Source organism: Vipera berus (genome assembly GCF_964194415.1).
Source record: "Vipera berus genome assembly, chromosome: 2".
Classification (NCBI taxonomy): domain Eukaryota; kingdom Metazoa; phylum Chordata; class Lepidosauria; order Squamata; family Viperidae; genus Vipera; species Vipera berus.
In genome coordinates, this window is record NC_138203.1 from 28,547,865 (window position 1) to 28,566,919 (window position 19,055).

Genomic DNA, 19,055 nt, shown 5'->3' on the forward strand with positions numbered 1-19,055 from the left:
CCCATACATAAAGTACATATTGAATCTCATATTCTAATTTAAATAAGTAATCTACATTGCTCTTTTGTTATCTTATTTGTGTATCTCTGTTGATTTTTAAATAGTATTCCAGCTCCATATATTAAAACATAATATATTTCAAAGCCTTCTTATCAGTAGCTTATAAACAAATTATTTCCTGTAGGAGAGGATAGTTTTGTTAATTTCCATATCTTTAAATAAATTTCATCCAAATTCTTAGTTTTTTAAAAAACTTTCAAGAAACAACACTATAATTGTTCTGCTGTATAATACAAGAAATAAAAGCTTACCAAGCTGGAAACACATATTTTTCTTTCTTTTTAAGTGGATTAAAGAGGGACTCATTCAGCGAATGCTTGCAGTTTTGAAGGCTTTTTAAATCTTGAAGTCAAAAGAAAATTAAAAGGCAAGGTGATTAAAAAGATGGGACTTTATTGAATTTTAAAATGGGTACATTAATGGCTCAGTATGATGAAACCCCACAACTCCCAAGTGATCACAAGCGACTGCAAAAATACCAGTTTCTGCTGTTGAGTCACAAAAACACTCCCAATTGACTGGAATACAGAAAGGTGATCTCAAGAACTCTTTAATTCTGAGAGAATTATTGATAGTCTGGATTCCACATCCAGCTGCTTTTGACTGCAATGTCTCCCACAAATCATGGGTGTCAGTTCATCAGCTCACTGGAAGCATTCTTCCTAGCAGGGCTCATTGATGAACACCAACCAGCAGTCAGAAGACTTGATGAAAACTCTGTAATCTCATACCCCATGGATATTAACCATTATTTCAACTGGGAAACGGTGAGCATCCTAGATTAAGCTAAATCCAAGAATGCTACGGAATTCCTAGAAGCTTGGCATTCAGACAGGTCAGCTACCCATAGACACATAGAGATAAGTACTTTATACATTATTCAAAGAGGACCATAAAAAGCTAAGAAGGAAACAAGAAGTCCAGAACCCATGCTCTCTAGCAGCCTACAGCCAGAAAAGCACACAAACTATTCAAACAGAAAACTACCCTAGTCAAGGAACTACCAAGGAGAAAACCACACCCACCAACATTGGCAGGGCAAGCTATTGTATATAAACAAGGTGCAAACCCCACAGTCACTAACACTGAAGATGTTGCCTAGTCAGGTAATGAAATGTCTGTGTGCAAACAGCCCAAGTTCAGAAAACAACAAGGATTCAAAAGAGAAAATATTTTCAGGGAAAATATATGGAAGGTGGAGTAATTACGAGAGTGGTAGTTATGCTATATAATGATACTTTATTTTCTAATATCTGTTTAGAGAGAAAAAGTCTCCCAGATAGAGCATAATGGCAATTAAAGGTCAGCTTGGTTTCTTCAGTTGGCTGAAGAAGGAATAGATAGATACATGAATCTTTCACAACCTTCTATCGTTTGTCAGAGAAAATAGCCTGGGTATTAAGAACCATTGTATTGCAATATGTTGTGACTCTTTTTAAGGATCTTTTGATCATATTTTAAAACTTAATATACTTTCCTTCCAGGTCGGATACATGAAGCTATGGTCACATCTCTAAATGAGGATAATGAAAGTGTTACTGTAGAATGGATTGAAAATGGTGATACTAAAGGAAAAGAGGTATGTCTTTGTAACCATCTAAATGTTATGAAAAATGAAATTTTTCAAACACAAATACAGTATCACTTTGTAGATGTATTAAAGTTATGTAATATGAATTGCCTTCCATGAAAACTGTAACAGTATGGTTCAATGGTATTATGTATGCTTTTTAAAAATCAGTCTCATGGAAGAATTAATTAAAATTTCATCACCAATTGAATTTGCAAGAAATAGCTTGACCCAATCCTTTATTTCTGTTGCTAAGCAACTTTGCCTTTACTTGCCAGAAAGTTGCAAAGGACAGGACATTACAACAGTCATAAATAAGAGTCAGTTGCCAAGTGCCTGAATTTTGATCACCTGTCCATGGAGATGCTGCAGTGGTCATAAGTTTTGAAAATATTCATAAGTCACACTTTTCAGTGCCATTGTAACTTTGAATGGTTACTAAATGAACTGCTGTAAGTTGAAAACCATTTACCACATTAATATGTTTCTTTTTTGATTATCTGAAATGTTATTTACTTTATTCAAGGAAAAAGACCTGGAACCTGTTGGGAAGAAATATAGTCCCCTGTATTATCAAGATAAATAGTAATTTGTTTGAGTAGAAAGGCACTATATCAACTAAATAAAAAGTAAATAGAAAAGTTAAGAGTTATATCAGGCAATGTTATATCTCTGATGAGACTATGCTGATCAAGAATGTAAATGGGCCAGCTTTTTCAGAAAATTGGCAATGAGATGGTCTCCCTTAACTCAAATAATACATACAAGAATGAAGGGAGATATATTTGATGATTTAAAAACACTGTTATGGAAGCCTGGTTGGCATAAGAAGAAAGCTAGAATTAGGTTGAAAAACTGGGGCCTTTTGATTTATTACAGAGGACCTTAATTTGTTAGCTAGTAGGCAAAAGGGAGATTTTGAGATAAAGGGAAATTTGATTATTAGATTTAAAATAGTTGGAAAATAGCAAAAATAAGGGATTAATCTGCGTAATATTGAAGATTTAGTTGTACAAGTCTCATGTAAACTAACTATTGGAAAATAGGTTTGAATTATTGACTAGCCCAGAGAATATGATCAAGGTGGTGATGTATTAGGATGGGAAGTAGCAAATGTTTATGGAATAGAATAAGAATATAGTTAAGTAACTAATATGTGTATTTTAGATATTATAATTTTCATGAAATGAGATAAAGGAAATTTGGGTCACCTGAAAGCTAAATACTGCAGATATTAAAGATCAAACTGGAAATATATAATTAAAAAAATTAGGTAAAATTTAATAATAGGACATTGATTGTTTATCGAGATTTATCAAGATATGTATTAGCAAAAAAATGCATTACTGCGATAATGAAGTTTATACTAAGTTTTGATACAATTAGAAATTTGTTAGCTTAAATATGAAATAGCAAATGTTAAGGGAAACAGAGAAGAAATATTTGATGTTGTAACCTGAGATACTTACCAAAGATTGTATTATTGAACTATTGTTTAACCCAATTACCACATTGCCTTCTAAATACTTATATGCAAAACTGGAAAATCAATAAAAAAATTTTTTAAAAAAGAATGTGGCAGAAGACAGCAGTCTAAAATTCAGAATTCAGAAAAAAATTCAGAATTGAATTTTTGCTCAGAATTGAGCAAAAGAGCACTTTTCTATGTCAGTAAAGAATGTCAGCAATGCATTTTGCCCTAATTTGTAAGGTTCTGCTGTTTTAGAAAAAATGAAGACCTTTATGCCTTATGATTGAACCAAAATAAAACAAACTTTAATTTTGGTAGTAATATTATATAAGATTTGTTTGTTGAGAAAAGGCAAGTAAATATTTCAATATATTTATTTTAAACTATTTTTTCTTTTAAAAGATTGATTTGGAGAGTATATTTTCGCTTAACCCAGACCTAGCTCCTGAAGAAGATGATCCTAGCCCAGAGACTCCTCCACCTCCCACACCTTCAGCAAAAGTAAATAAAATTGTGAAGGTTGGTAATGTATATAATATTTATTTAGTTGAAGTCACTGTTCTTCATTGTGTCTATTGGTTTATGATGTTTTAGAATTGAAAATTTAACAATGTTCTGATTTTTAAAAAATAAATGTTAAAGACAATGAAATAAGATTTCTTTAACTGGACTTGTCTTCTGGTCTTAAAGTACAAGTTGCCTTTTCCAAAATCAATATTTCTTGTACATTTTTTTCCACTTGGGTTAAATCATACTTCTTTGTTGTGTTAAGTTCCATCTTTTGAGTCTCTATCTTCGAATTTGTGTTCAGTTATCTGTTTTATCTGCTCCTTCTCTTGTTATTTCCTGGATTTTTTTTGTTGTAAAGTTAAATTGGAGATGAATTGGTTTATGTTTTCTAAGTTATTTTGGATTTATTTGTGGTTTGAAGTCATTGTTGTTTGAATTAGTTGCAGCATCTCATATGTCTCCTCTTGAAAGTTATTTTCATGTTCGGAGGTTGTTTGCTTCTTGGGAATTTTTTCCCCCCAAGAAAGTTAATAAGTAGGATAGAGAAAATCGATGATCTTACCCAGATTCAAACGTACTGTTTACAATCAACTTAAAATAGTGTTTTTTGACTTCAGTTACTTGTAGCTTGGGCTAGACTCTGAAGTTAGGCTAGCCTTTCTCCTTTTGGTTATAACTTATTTCATCTTTACAGACCTATCTTACGTTCTTGCTCATTTTTAGTATTTTTGTAATATTTCTGGGATAATTCCCTTTTCTGACAGTTGCTGCAACAATCTTCTCCTTCCCTTACCATGTTTTGTAACTTTTTTGGCGGTTGCCATTCTCTTATTTATAATCCAAAACTAAAAGTAAGTCTGTTACAAAGTTGAAAGTAAAAGGCAGACTTCTGTCTCTCCCCCACCCTTTAGCCTTCTCTTTGTTCTTAAAACTTTAGTCCAGTCTTTCCATAGTTTTAATAACACAGCCCATCTCATGTTACATTGGTGTCCTTGCTTTATAAATTCCATCAATTATCTTTTCCCTTTGATGTTTTTTTAAAAAAAAATCAGCATTCACAGGAAGATCTGGCCTGTTTATTTAATTAATTCCAAACAGTACTAAAGTACTTTCATCAAAATATTACTCTTTCAAATTTATACAGTCCTGTTTAACTGTCTATAACTTTCTTAAAGAGTCATAATCTTATTAAGCTCTTTGCTGTTGTTTTAATGTTTTCTAAAAGTATTTCCTCTTTGTTTTACTTTCTGTAATTTGGAAGAAAGGCTGGCTCTCCAAGAGACTATTTTCTTTGTCCGGCTGTTTTCAAAGACCTCTTTTCAACTGTAAATTGATCATATCCAAAAGTGATTAAGAAAGTGAGGCTTTGGTCAAACTTAATGTCCTTTAGCATTGTATGTGCAAGTGCAGTGTGTATGTAAGTGTGCCATTTCTCCCTCGTCCCCCCAACGCTCTACTCATGAGACGACCGTAAGACTTCCATCCCACAATCTCACAAGAAACTGCAATTTGGGATGCAGGTGGGTGATCTCACAGTCAGAAAAAAACCTTTGTTAGCTATGGCTGCTGTTCAGTTTGTAGTGCTGTCTTTGCTACTTCAGAGACATCTAGTCCACCATAGAACCTCATCTGGAAGCTCACCAGCTATGCTTTATAACAAATTACTAAGTGGAAAAATATGATCAATCTGTCCAGGATATTTTACGTCAAAAGTTCATCTATATTGAAACCATTCCAGTCTTACAGAAGATAGTAGCAATACTCTTTATGTAAAAAGTTGAACAACAGGAAGTAACTTTGATATGGATTGTAGTGTCAATGTGTTCATAGCAAATTGTAAGGCTAAATTAAATATTATTAAATAAAAATAACCTTATCAGCTAATGAATTCATTGATATGAAGAGTAGGTTTTTCATCTTCTCTTTGGTAGGGAAGAGATATATATATATATTTCCCTGGTCAAGTGCAGGGCAAGAATTAAACTCTCCTATTATTGATTGAATTTTATTTGCTACCCATTTGTAACAAAACAACTCTGGGCAGCTTCTATAGCATTAAAACATTAAAAGCATAACAAATAAATGTCTCTAAAATAATCCTATAATGTTGAACTCCTTTGTGATTGCTATTTACAGGTATAAAATGATAAATACTCATTAATATCTTGTCCTATTTGCATTTAATATAAAATTAATTGAGCTTTCATATTAAATCCGTATTGACCTCTTGTATTGTGCCGGTATTCCAAATACAGCTGCATCATACATACATGAACCCAAAATAATTTGCAAGTTATACAGGTGAAACTCGAAAAATTAGAATATTGTGCAAAAGTTCATTTATTTCAGTAATGCAACTTAAAAGGGGAAACTAATATATGAGATACTCATTAAATGCAAAGCAAGATAGTTGAAGCCGTGATTTGTCATAATTGTGATGATTATGGCATACAGCTCATGAAAACCCCAAATCCACAATCTCAGAAAATTAGAATATTGTGAAAAGGTGCAATATTCTAGGCTCAAAGCGTCCCACTCTAATCAGCTAATTAAGCCATAACACCTGCAAAGGGTTCCTGAGCCTTTAAATGGTCTCAGTCTGGTTCAGTAGGAATCACAATCACGGGGAAGACTGCTGACCTGACAGTTGTGCAGAAAACCATCATTCACACCCTCCATAAGGAGGGAAAACCTCAAAAGGTAATTGCAAAAGAGGTTGGATGTTCCCAAAGTGCTGTATCAAAGCACATTAATAGAAAGTTATGTGGAAGGGAAAAGTGTGGAAGAAAAAGGTGCACAAGCAGCAGGGATGACCGCAGCCTGGAGAGGATTGTCAGGAAAAGGCCATTGAAAAGTGTTGGGGACTTTCACAAGGAGTGGACTGAGGCTGGAGTCAGTGCATCAAGAGCCACCACACACAGACGGATCCTGGACATGGGCTTCAAATGATGTATTCCTCTTGTCAAGCCACTCCTGAACAACAAACAACATCAGAAGCGTCTTACCTGGGCTAAAGAAAAACAGACCTGGTCTGTTGCTCAGTGGTCCAAAGTCCTCTTTTCTGATGAGAGCAACTTTTGCATCTCATTTGGAAACCAAGGACCCAGAGTCTGGAGGAAGAATGGAGAGGCACACACTGCAAGATGCTTGAAGTCCAGTGTGAAGTTTCCACAGTCTGTGTTGATTTGGGGAGCCATGTCATCTGCTGGTGTTGGTCCACTGTGCTTCATTAAGTCCAGGGTCAACGCAGCCGTCTACCAGGAGATTTTGGAGCACTTCATGCTTCCTTCTGCAGACGAGCTTTATGGGGATGCTGACTTCATTTTCCAGCAGGACTTGGCACCTTCCCACACTGCCAAAAGCACCAAAACCTGGTTCAATGACCGTGGGATTACTGTGCTTGATCGGCCAGCAAACTCGCCTGACCTGAACCCCATAGAGAATCTATGGGGCATTGCCAAGAGAAAGATGAGAGACATGAGACCGAACAATGCAGAAGAGCTGAAGGCCGCTATTGAAGCATCCTGGTCTTCCATAACACCTCAGCAGTGCCACAGGCTGATAGCTTCCATGCCACGCCGCATTGAGGCAGTAATTGCTGCAAAAGGAGCCCAAACCAAGTACTGAGTACACATGCATGCTTATACTTTTCAGAGGTCCGATATTGTTCTGTTTACACTCCTTGTTTTATTGATTGCATGTAATATTCTAATTTTCTGAGATTGTGGATTTGGGGTTTTATTTATTTTATTTATTTATTTTAATCCTATTTATATCCCGCCCTTCTCCGAAGACTCAGGGCGGCTTACAAGTTTAGCAGTAGCCTTCATTCTATGTATATGCCTGCTTATTAGGGCTTTTGGGCCCCCCAAGCGGCATTATTACAAAGTCAGCTTATTGCCCCCAACAATCTGGGTCCTCATTTTACCTACCTCGGAAGGATGGAAGGCTGAGTCAACCTTGAGCCTGGTGGGACGCGAACCTGAGCTGTACGCCATAATCATCACAATTATGACAAATCACGGCTTGAACTATCTTGCTTTGCATGTAATGAGTCTATCTCATATATTAGTTTCCCCTTTTAAGTTGCATTACTGAAATAAATGAACTTTTGCACGATATTCTAATTTTTTGAGTTTCACCTGTATATTTTGTCTTTAATTTTTAATAACTTTTACATGGAATTTCACCTCTACAGTCTTCATTATTGTGTTGATAATTTGGTTGTCATCCCCATGTAATTATATGATACATTTGGGATGGGATAGTTTATTTAATTTTCACTTTTCTGAACTGCCCATCTCCCTGAAAGAGATTATAGTTAGAAAATACTTCATTTTTACGTTTACTGACATTCAATCTCTGCAATTCTGTTACGCATTTGTCTGAAGCGTAGAGCTTCTTTTGTAGATGGTTATGAGAATAGTTTAGGGACTTCCCAAAATTTATAAGTTTTGCTGACTTGCTATTCCTTTTACCTGCTGAAGGGCTGCAAGTCTCCCAACAAGTTTGTTTGGATGTGGATAATAAATTACAGAATGTCTGTCCTTTCTCTAGAATCGAAGGACTGTGGCTCCTTCTAAAATTGAAGCTCCTGCTAGAGACAACAGAGGTAAGTTAGTTTGCATATTTTTTTTATTTAATTCCAGGTTAAAAAAAATCTATCTTCCTTAAAGGTAAAGGTAAAGGTTCCCCCGCACATGCATGCTAGTCGTTTCCGACTCTAGGGGCCGGTGCTCATCTCCGTTTCAAAGCCGAAGAGTCAGCGCTTGTCCGAGGACATCTCCATGGTCATGTGGCCGGCATGACTAGACGCCAAAGGCGCATGGAACGCTGTTACCTTCCCACCGTAGTGGTCCCTATTTTTCTACTTGCATTTTTTACATGCTTTCGAACTGCTAGGTTGGCAGAAGCTGGGACGAGTAACAGACACTCACTCTGTTACACGGCACTCGGGATTTGACCCGCCAAACTGCCGACCTTCCGATCGACAAGCTCAGCATCCTAACCCACTGTAAAACTTTGCATGCGAATTTTATTTTCCGTTCCAAGTAATACATTCCAAGTAATACAGATCCCAATATAATTATAGTTAGTTAGCTGGTTTTTGGTACCTTCCTGGACAGAGGTCATGGAGTGATTGGCACTGTATTGCAGTGATGGTCTGGTTCCAGTTGGTGTAAAGGGGTGAACTTGAGCTGAGACTTCTGGCTTATGGTATTTCAGTGATGTTTTCCCAACTTCTACTTAACATGCACACAAGGATGTTAGAGATTGATTTATTGATATGAGATCAGTTATCAGTATGCTGATGTAACCCAATTTTATATTTTCACCCCTAGTCAAACAGATGAGGCAGTCTTGTCCTGATTGTCAGAAGTTTATAGGATCTGGATGCACAGAATAAAGCTAGACAAGATCCCAAATTGAGTGATTTTGGTTTAGGAAACCATCTGACTCCAGAGTGATTCCCTCTTAAGTTCTGGACTTTTCTGAGTAGAAGGCACTACTTAGTCACTCATGCATTGGTTACCTCTTGTTTGGACTGTTGCAATGTATACTACCTGCATTTGAAGACCACTTGGAAACTACAGGTAGTCCTCGACTTATGACTATTTATTTAAAAACTGTTCAAAGTTACAATAGCCTTGAAAAAGATGCTTTATGGCTCGTAAAGCCCTTTTAGCTGCCATAAAACATTATGGCCTCCCCTGCAGTCATGTAAATGGGATTTGGGAGCTTGGCAACCTGTTCGCACTTAAAACTGGTTGCCAAGCACTCTGCGATCATGCAATTGCCAATTGTAATTTTCTCTGCAGGTTTCCCCAGAAAATCAATGGAGAAGCCAACAGGGAAGATTGCAGGCTACTGCCACCTGCTGAAAGACTCCCTCTCATTTTGTCGGATAAAGAACTGCTGGCTAAGGGGAACTGAACTCCTCTGGCATGGTGCAGAAACATAGCTCAGATCCTGAAAATCTGATCCTGTAGTGACATGATGTCTTGCTTAACATCACTTTGCCCAACTATTGAAATTCCTGACTCAATTGTGGGTCCAAGTTGAGCACTACCTGTACAGCTCCCAAAGATGCTTTTTCATGAGGCAACTGGACTTCTTTGTTTTTCTTTGAAGACCTTTCGCTTCTCATGAAGAAGCTTCTTGGATGAGAAGCGAAGCATCTTCAAAGAAAAACAAGAAAGTCCAGTTGCCTCGTGAAAAAGCATCTTTGGGATAACTTATGACCTGGATGACTGAGAATCTCCATAGATGCCTGTGGAGTTAATTTAGAATGCAGTAGTTTGAGTATCTGTGTGTTTGTCATAATTTCCCCGCATAACATCATTACTTAAACAGCCCGAGTTTGCTTCTAGATGTAATTCAAGGTGCTAGATATCATCTTTAAAACCTGTGTGGCTTGGGGACTGCTGTCATTTGGTTATGTCTGCTGTCAAATAAGATAAGGCTCCTTTGGAGCCTCTTCATTTCAAGGACCTTAGAGGGAGGTCTTTTCAATTGATTTCCCCCCTCCCCAATTCAGCCTCTCCAGGCTTACTGGGCTGCAAAACATTAAAACCTGGCTTTTCTAGCAAGCCTTGGGAACAGCTGCTCCCTCTTAGGATATTCTCTCTGGCATACAATTGTAAGTTGTTTGTTACTTGCTGATTTTTATGCTTTTTTAAAAAAAAATATTTTATACAATAGGAGATAAGCAAGCTGCACAGAAACAGTTATAATTGGAGTAGAATATAAGTTGAGCAATGAATACTTATTTATTTTTAAAAATCTTGAACAGTTTCAGGAGCACAAGTGGTTCAGTGAGGGATGATCTGAAGGTCTGGAATTAAACTTTTATGTAGTACATTTCTGCTTATGATTCTTGCATTTCCCCCCATCTCTACCAGAGGATTAATACTCCTCTGCTTCATTGGCTGATCACCTCCCATTACTGGTATGAATATTTTTATTGGAATAAGGTGTGGGACTTCTGTAATCTGTAATGCTTGAGCTAATATGTAGACAATGGAGCCTAACTGGTTCTTATGGAACATATGAGTAATCTACCATTACATCTTATCTATGACTTTTTAAAGTTATATTGTGTAATTTGTTTTTGTTGATCGTATTGTCACAAAAGAAGATCCACCAGAATAAGTCTACTGGCCCTGAAACTTAACAGTTCTTATGCAGTTCTGCCAGAGTGACACATGAATTTTACTTCTTACATAAATATTGATAATCATTTGTGAAAGATTAATTCAACTACTGATTTGTTATGTAACCTATTCTTATGTTTTAATTTGTCGCCAAGAAGTATGCTGATTTTTCTCAACTATAATTTGCTTCATGTTTAAACAGTATCAGATTTAATAAAGCTGTATAATTATCATTAACAAGTCACTGAATTATGAAACAGTTGCACTTATTTCTTTTCCAGTTGCCTCATGTTCTTAGTAAATCTTTTTTATAAACACTTTATTTTGATCTTTTCAGTGATTGGTTCTGCACGTGCACGACCTACTCAGCTTCCTGAACAGTCGTCATCTACACAACAGAATGGTAGTGTTTCAGATATATCTCCAGTTCAAGCTGCAAAAAAGGAATTTGGACCCCCTTGTATGTAAACTATGTATCAAGGACTCATTTATTTTAGGCATTACATGTCGACTCTCTTGGGTGGTTATATAATGCTTAAATAGAGATTTAACTATAACATTATTATATCTTGTAATACGTTGTGATTATTTTTCAACAGTCCTGTAAGAATAGACTAAAAATTCTGTTCTAACTAACAAGCTGATTTTAAAATCAGCCAGATCTTATATTAGGACAAACCAAGAGAGTAACATGTATTAGTAAGTGACTGTTTCCGTGTTGTCACTTTTCATTTTCCGTTTCCTGCTGGCCTAGGTAAAACAGGTAGACACGCTACCTTCAAGCTGAACTAGCCGTTTAGGTGAGACCTCTAAGTCAAGTAGTCTTAATAGAAGAGAATTCAAGTACCGTATATACTTGAGTATAAGCCGAATTTTTCAGCCCACTTTTTGGGCTGAAAAATTCCACTTCGGCTTATACTCCAGTCAACAAAAAAACTTACCGAGGACTTGTGCGCGGCCGAGGCTTTGGTGCTTCCGGGATCGCGCGCACCTCTCCCAAGCCACCGCCGTCCGAGACCTGCAGGTCTCCGTTCCTCCGCGCCCTGCCTGCCTGCTTCTTTCAGCTGTCTGCCCATCAGCTGTCCATAGGGATGCTGCAAAGCTCTCCTTCTCTAGGCCTTGGACTCCCTCCTGGCTGAAGAGTAGATGAACCAAGCCAGCAAGGAGACAAAATGTTTCTGCAGCTGTTTTTCCTCTGAAGGTTTTTTTTGTTGTTTTTTTTTAAAGTAATCTCCGAAGGTTATGCCAGAAAATGGAGGACGCTGGGTCTTTGCAAGCTTTAGCTGTCTGCCTGGCTGCCTGAAGGCCGCCCTTTTCAGGCAGTCTGACAGACAGCTAAAACTTGCAAAGACCCAGCGTCCTCCATTTTCTGGCACAACTTTTAGGGATTTATTATTATTATTCCTACTACTACTATTACTACTACTACTACTTCAGGAGTAAAAAGTTGCAGAAAAAAATTCTCTCCTTACTAGCTTAGTTCCTCTACTCTTCCATCTGGAGCCAAGGTAAGATTTTAAAAAGGGATATTGGTTGGAAGGCAGAGGGAGAGTTTAGTTTTAGCATCTAAAAAAAAGGGGGGGGGGAAATCAGCGAGTACATCCCAACCAGCTTTTTATGTTTTTGTTATTGAAGAAATATGGGGGAGGGGGAGGGGTTCTGGGGTGGGTTGGGGAGGGGATAATATTGTAACTTCAATAAAAATTTTCAATAAAAAAAAGAAATATGGCTTTCTGGGGGAAGGTGGGGAGGGCGTTAAGGAAGGAAAGGGTTTTTGGAAGCTCGTCCTGAAGCTGCCTTTTGTGCAAGGGGCCTTTTCTCAAAGCCTAGAGAGGCAGCTTTGTTGCCTCCCCGTAGACAGCTGATGGGCGAACACCAAAAGCTCCAAAAGGCTAGGGAACTAGTCCCAGAACACCTTGGTAGGAGGAAGGGCAGAGGCAGAATTGGGAAAGAGGTAAGACAGGGTTTTCCTTCCCAGATGTTTCTCTTTGGCAAGACAGCCAGCTGTGCTGAAGCCCAGTATCTGGGGGTGGGGGAGACCTGAGGCAGGCGGGCTGGTGCTTGCATTAGGCCTCCCAGGATCCCAGAGGCTTGCAGAGCGCGGATCCAGCCTCCGAGGCATGCAGAACGGCGGATCGGCTTATACTCGAGTCAACAACTTTTCCCAGTTTTTGGGGGTGAAATTGGGGGTCTCGGCTTATACTCGAGTCGGCTTATACTCAAGTATATACGGTAGTCTTCCTTGTGGGAAGTGGGGGGCTCTGCTCTCCTTGTTAAGCAGTCATGCTATCTTCTCTTGTTCCTCCAGGACCAGCAAGAATGATTATGACAAAAACAGTATAAAATAAGTATTGAAACATTTCACTGGAGAGTCCCCTGTTCCTTAGCTAGGCCAACAGATTTGCAAATAAAAATTTATGATGTATTTGTTAACTATTATGTAACATGCCCATGATAAGATAACTGCTTAACATTACAAAATAAGGGAAGAGGGTGGGACTGTTAAAAAAGCATTGGTTGAAGGATTATTTTCAGCCAGGATTGGTTAAAAAACCCTCTCTGGCCTATATTAAAGTTCTGTTGCTGAGAGAGCAGCCAGCAGAATTTGCTAATTTGCAGGTGGTGTACAAACTATGGTGCAGCTCAGTAGCAACCAGATTATATTACAGGCCGGCTATGTGAACAATACATTGTCAAGCTCTCTAGCAATTTCTTCATACCATCTCCCGCAACTCAAAATGGTTATTTAGAAGATGGTTATATATTTGGAATTTTTAAACCCATTGATATTGGATTAAATTAACATGGACAGTTCTCAGCCTTACTAATTAGAACACTTGAAATACATTGTATGACAAAAGTTGTCTTTCTTTTTTAAGCACGTAGAAAATCAAATTGTGTGAAAGAAGTTGAAAAATTGCAAGAAAAGCGTGAAAAACGAAGATTACAGCAACAGGAAATTAGAGAGAAACGAGCACAGGTTTTAATTTTTTCATTAATAGTACTTCTGTGTACAGTTCATATTTTTCTAACCATTTAAAACAATGCTTTGAATTGAATCCTCTTCAGAATCTTTTTATTCTGTTCCAAGCAGCTTCCATATTCTCTTTTTCACATCATTTTCCATTCCCCTAATTGGGAGATTAATCTATTTTACAATGCATCTTAATGCAAGAGTCGTACTTACCTTCTTGCCATCCTTCTATGGCTATATTTTATTAGATCAGTTTTGACTACCATAAAACAGTCTGTCCCGCATTCACTCTCATAAGCTTCATTAATTTCTCAGTTTTTATCAGTAATTATGATACTAGTCATACCATTCTTAAATTACTTAATGGTCCTCACCCATCCCTTATCTCCCTTAGCAGAATAATGTGGATCTTATTCATTCAGAATATTAAGACATTTTTTCATAAAGCTTTCCCATTGATTATAAATTTCTGTAATGATCATTAATTAGAGAATAATATACAACTATCAATCACCCATGGATTGCTAGTTCAATATGCATCTATATCAGGGGACTTCAAACTTGGCCCTTTTATGACTTGTGGACTTCAACTCCCAGAATTCCTCAGCCAGCGTGCCTGGCTGAGGAATTCTGGGAGTTGAAGTCCACAAGTCATAAAAGGGCCAAGTTTGTAGACCCCTGATCTATATCATCCTAGATTACACCTATTCATACTAATATGTACAAGCCCTTAATTCTTTCATAATTGTCAGACACAAGCATCCAGAACCATTCACGAACAATCTCAAGCAGAAGTTTCATTATTAGTCAGCCATGATATAAGAATCTCACCAGGCTGAACGCATTCCTTTGGGATTGGTCAGATAAGGCTTTAGGGATTGTGGGGGAGGTCAGGCTTGCAACTTCCTGCAGTGCAAGGACTCTAAGCCAGGCCCTCTCTTAACACCTCCCTCCAGCCTAGTTGGAGGTTCCACCCCGATAATTAAATCTTCCCAGCATGTATTCTTTGTTCAGATCTATTATAGCCTTCCCCTTTCTGTTAGTTGTACAGAAATTCAACATAGTTGTTTTCTTGCTGTCATTTCACTGTTAAATCATAGTTTTAAACATTTTATTCTTTTTCCATTTACTGTGGTCATCATTGTATGGGTTGATAGTGAAGATAATGACTTTTGTTGTTCACCGTGACTTTTTTTTATAAAGCTTTTTATTAAAATGAAGAAGGAATAGGAAAGGTCATCAGGCTTAGTCCAATCCAAGCCACATGCACTATTTTCCCTGACCATAATGATGACACCGTTGATCATTCTAATAAAAAATAAATGCTAATAATCTTGCAGTTGTAGCCAAGATGAGCTTTAGCATGCTCCTGTCATTCGATCCAAGCCAGGATCTCAAGATAGTCTGATAAAGAGGGTTATTTGCAGACCACATATTTTTATTGTTGCCCATATCCCATAATGCAGTGAAGTGATTGATTCTTTGGGAGTTGAATTCAAAACTTCCTTGTCTGGTTTTTGGAAAGTCTTTATGATATAAACTCAGGGTTTTAATGTTGATGACTTTTATACTTTAAATTTTAATTATTGCTGTATAGTTTTATTAACTGTTTAGAGCAGGGGTCCCCAACCTCCAGTCCGTGGACCAACACTGGATTGTGGCATGCTAGGAACCGGGCAGTGCAAACAAGTGAAGCCCCATTCGCCAGATGCAGGCAGCACACAAAACCACGCCCCCTCTGGTCCAGGGAACTGGTCCCTGGTGCCCAAAAGCCTGGGGGCTGCTGATTTAGAGCAATGCTTCCCAAACATTTTGCTTCATTACCCAAACCACTTATGAGAAATTCATTTTTACCCAATGTGGGTAAAACATTTTAAGGCAATTTAAATATCCCTGTGTGTTTGGGTAATATGTTTATGTGTTATTATCCAAAGAAAAGCCACTTATACCCAATTTTAGATAACTTACTCAGGTTTAGGAAGCCCTGGTTTAGAGGCTTTAAAAGTTTACAGTGTAATAAAATAAATAGCAATATTTCAGATGCTTGTTTGATCTGAAGATCCATAATCATTCCTTCATTTCACTACTTTCAAAATGTGCAACCAAATAATTGGATGTGGGTGATGAAATGTTACATAACCATCAGGTTCATGAAGTCAAAGCTTTTTGGTCACTAGCACTTTTTTATGAAAAACAGCATTTCTCATTTCCCCAGTATTGTCAATACCTAATCTGGCATAGTTGCTATTTAATAAAGCCGCTGTAATTTGCCTTTTCCAGGAAACTTTGGGGATCTGAGTTGAGAGTAGGGGTTTCCTCACTCTCACAAAGAATAATCATTTTTTTGGGATATGATTGTTCCTCAGTGTGAGATGAAATATATCATATGAAATGTATATTGTTATGTTATGCTTATGGTACTACATTCTAACCATTTTAGTACATTGGAATGTATGCTGCTTAGGGTAGTTTTGCCAGAATCACTTAGGTGGAATCATCTTCATTCTAGCCATTGTCTGTCCGCTGCAGGATGAAGGCCTCCATGTTTCCACCCAATACAGTCTTGAGCTTTCCTTTGCCAGTTGGGCCAGCAATACTTGCTGATGTTGTCTCTTTTGTGGACACTTTTTATCAACTGGAATCCATTCTATGACTCCCTTCGTCCACCTGACCAGCCCATTTCCATTTTAATTCTTTTACTCTTTTGATGGCATTGTATATTTTTGTTTGTTCTCTAATCTGTGTGCAGGTCTTTTTATCTTGTCTTGTGATGCCGAGCATGTATCTTTCCATGGCTCTTTGTGCCATTCATAGCTTTCATATTGATAGTGAGGTTAGTGCCCATGTTTTGCTGGCATGTGTTATAGCAGGTAGCACACATGAAGTGGGATAGATGTTGTAAAAATGTGGTGACTGAATGAATGAATATATAAATAATATAAATAAAAATAAAGCCTGAACAATAAATTTTATTACTCCTACAATTCTTTCCAGAGTAATAATAGCTAACCATATGCACAACATGGAGCTATCCACTTGCATCGTTACCCCATCTACTGCCAAAAATGTTCATTTCAACAGGCACCAAAAGTTTGTTCATTTTTCATTAAACATATATTTGAATTGTGAATTGGATCTAATATAAATTTGAGAAGAAAAATGGATATTTACAAGCCTATTATCTCCAGGATTCTCTTGTAATATTTATCATAATTATGTCTTACAGTGGCATGAACAATATGCTTTTAGTAATATTTTTTTTTCCTCTTAGGATGTAGATGCCACAAACCCAAATTATGAAATCATGTGTATGATCAGAGATTTCAGAGGAAGTTTGGATTATAGACCACTAACAACTGCAGATCCTGTAAGTTTTGTTAATATGTAATCATTAAAAGAGGTTTCACATACATTTTGAATAATAACATATGGTCAACAGGGAATAAGTTGTGAAATTGGAATAGTATTTAAACAAATGTTCACTTTTAGTGATTTCTTTCCTAACAAATCTGAGAACTGAAACTTAATAAACTTTTAGACTTCATTTCAAAGAGATAATTCACGTTATTTATTTTTTACTATTTGAGAGTTTTCTTCAATTACCTGTAACTTCTTTAAGAAAACTTTGCAGTAATGTTTTGCCCTTAACTCTGAAATTAACTTTACGCTTAGGTTATTAGAAAGTTTCACCTTCCTTCAATTCACATCTAGGTTTAGGAACCAATTCAGATATTACTTAAAGATATTTTTGTGTCTCATTGGTGTTACCTGCTATGAGGGGGGAATTGGCAAATCTCAGCCATGGGAACCTATGCTTACAGAAGAACTTCAATGTACATTTGAGATTAGGATAATTAAATAGAGAATATAAAATTATGTGTCTCTTAAGAAATATTTTTGTATTAGAGATAAAACTTACCACATCTTTGTTTTGGAGTTGTAGTTTTTACAGCAATATGAATAATAAAATATGTCACTCATTCACCCTTGTTGGATGAGGTATTCAAATTGTCCAAAAGAATTAGCCTAAACTACATGGAGTGTTTTACCTTGAAAACCTATAGGAACCTGTAACTAATTTAAACATATTTCACTGTGGAATGTTATGTATACATAACAATGACTTTTAGCTCATCAGTATTTTTAAAAGTAGACAATTATATAACCTTATATACAATTGCTTGAATATCTTTCTCTTTGAGTTTTAATTTCAGGTACAATTTTGACTTACTCATTTCATTTCCACTTTGTTTCTTTTTTTGTAAAACAAAAAGATTGATGAGCACAGGATATGTGTATGTGTTCGAAAACGACCACTCAATAAAAAAGGTATGGCTCATTTTAACATACAGATTTTAAGTGGGATCATAGGATAGTTTTCAAATGTGTATAATTTTGAATCCATATACACAGCTGAACTTGATTTTAGAATGTGTAAATAAGTTTTAAGTTGTTACATTTTAAGTTTCTTGTTAAAACCCAGCCTTTTTGAAGTTAAATAGTTAAAATTAGTTTAGAGATCAGGTAATCAAAATTTTATAGAAACAGAATGTAATAATTGTAGCCATAGAAATGCATTTGCTCAATTTTTTAAAGTTAATGAAAATATACATTTGAAATCTGAGACTGGTAACTAGACTTTTTTTTTATTTGACCACCATACTAGAACGAGAAAGGACATATCTAGTTCTGAGATAAATGATGGGATAGCTCAAGCTGTAATCTGTAGAAAAGCTGAATTATGGTATTAGAAAATGGAAACTATTTTGGAATTGTTTATATTGTGAAATGAAAAAATGTTTTAAAGAAAGGAGAAATTTGAAGGTGGGAGGGAAAATAAATTTATTAATAGCCTTATAAGAAAACTTGTTTTTATTAACACTTGAAAATTGTAATCAAAATAGATGACAAACTAAAATTGTATTTACTATACCTGAAACTTTTGAATTTAAGCTACTAATAATAGAGAATACATTTTGCTTGTTTTTCAGTTCTGGAATGTGTATGTATGAACAAGTTAACGGGCTGTGCTTTTGAAGGATTTTGGACTGGGTTTAGGAAACTTTTATTGGTTAAATATAGAAATGCTTATTCTGTAGCAAGTTGTACAGAGTTCAATAGCTATTTTGCCAGGAAAATATACTTAGAACTTTGGTCTGTCCATTGGGCAGCAGTACACTGTGTACACAATTAGTAGGCAAGTTGTATTTTGAAGGATTAATTTTCTTATTGAACAACTACAGTGCTCTCGGTCAATCCAAAATGTTAATAAACCTCAAATCTGAATATTTAAGAGTAAAAGTGAGGTTTTGGCTT

General features: G+C 36.5%; 1 protein-coding gene across 5 annotated transcripts in view; it reads left to right on the forward strand.

Annotated features, from left to right (window-relative positions):
- Window positions 1-19,055, forward strand: part of KIF2A (kinesin family member 2A) — a 71,771-nt gene that overhangs the window by 15,943 nt on the left and 36,773 nt on the right. For 4 of the 5 annotated variants that reach the window (XM_081320250.1, XM_081320246.1, XM_081320248.1 and 1 more), the window contains exons 2-8: window positions 1,545-1,639; window positions 3,504-3,620; window positions 8,169-8,223; window positions 11,103-11,225; window positions 13,645-13,745; window positions 17,011-17,106; window positions 18,014-18,068. In XM_081320250.1, coding sequence (XP_081176376.1) covers window positions 1,545-1,639; window positions 3,504-3,620; window positions 8,169-8,223; window positions 11,103-11,225; window positions 13,645-13,745; window positions 17,011-17,106; window positions 18,014-18,068 — 642 coding nt within the window. The remainder of the gene's footprint in view (window positions 1-1,544; window positions 1,640-3,503; window positions 3,621-8,168; window positions 8,224-11,102; window positions 11,226-13,644; window positions 13,746-17,010; window positions 17,107-18,013; window positions 18,069-19,055) is intronic. The other variant, XM_081320247.1, reaches the window with a different exon arrangement.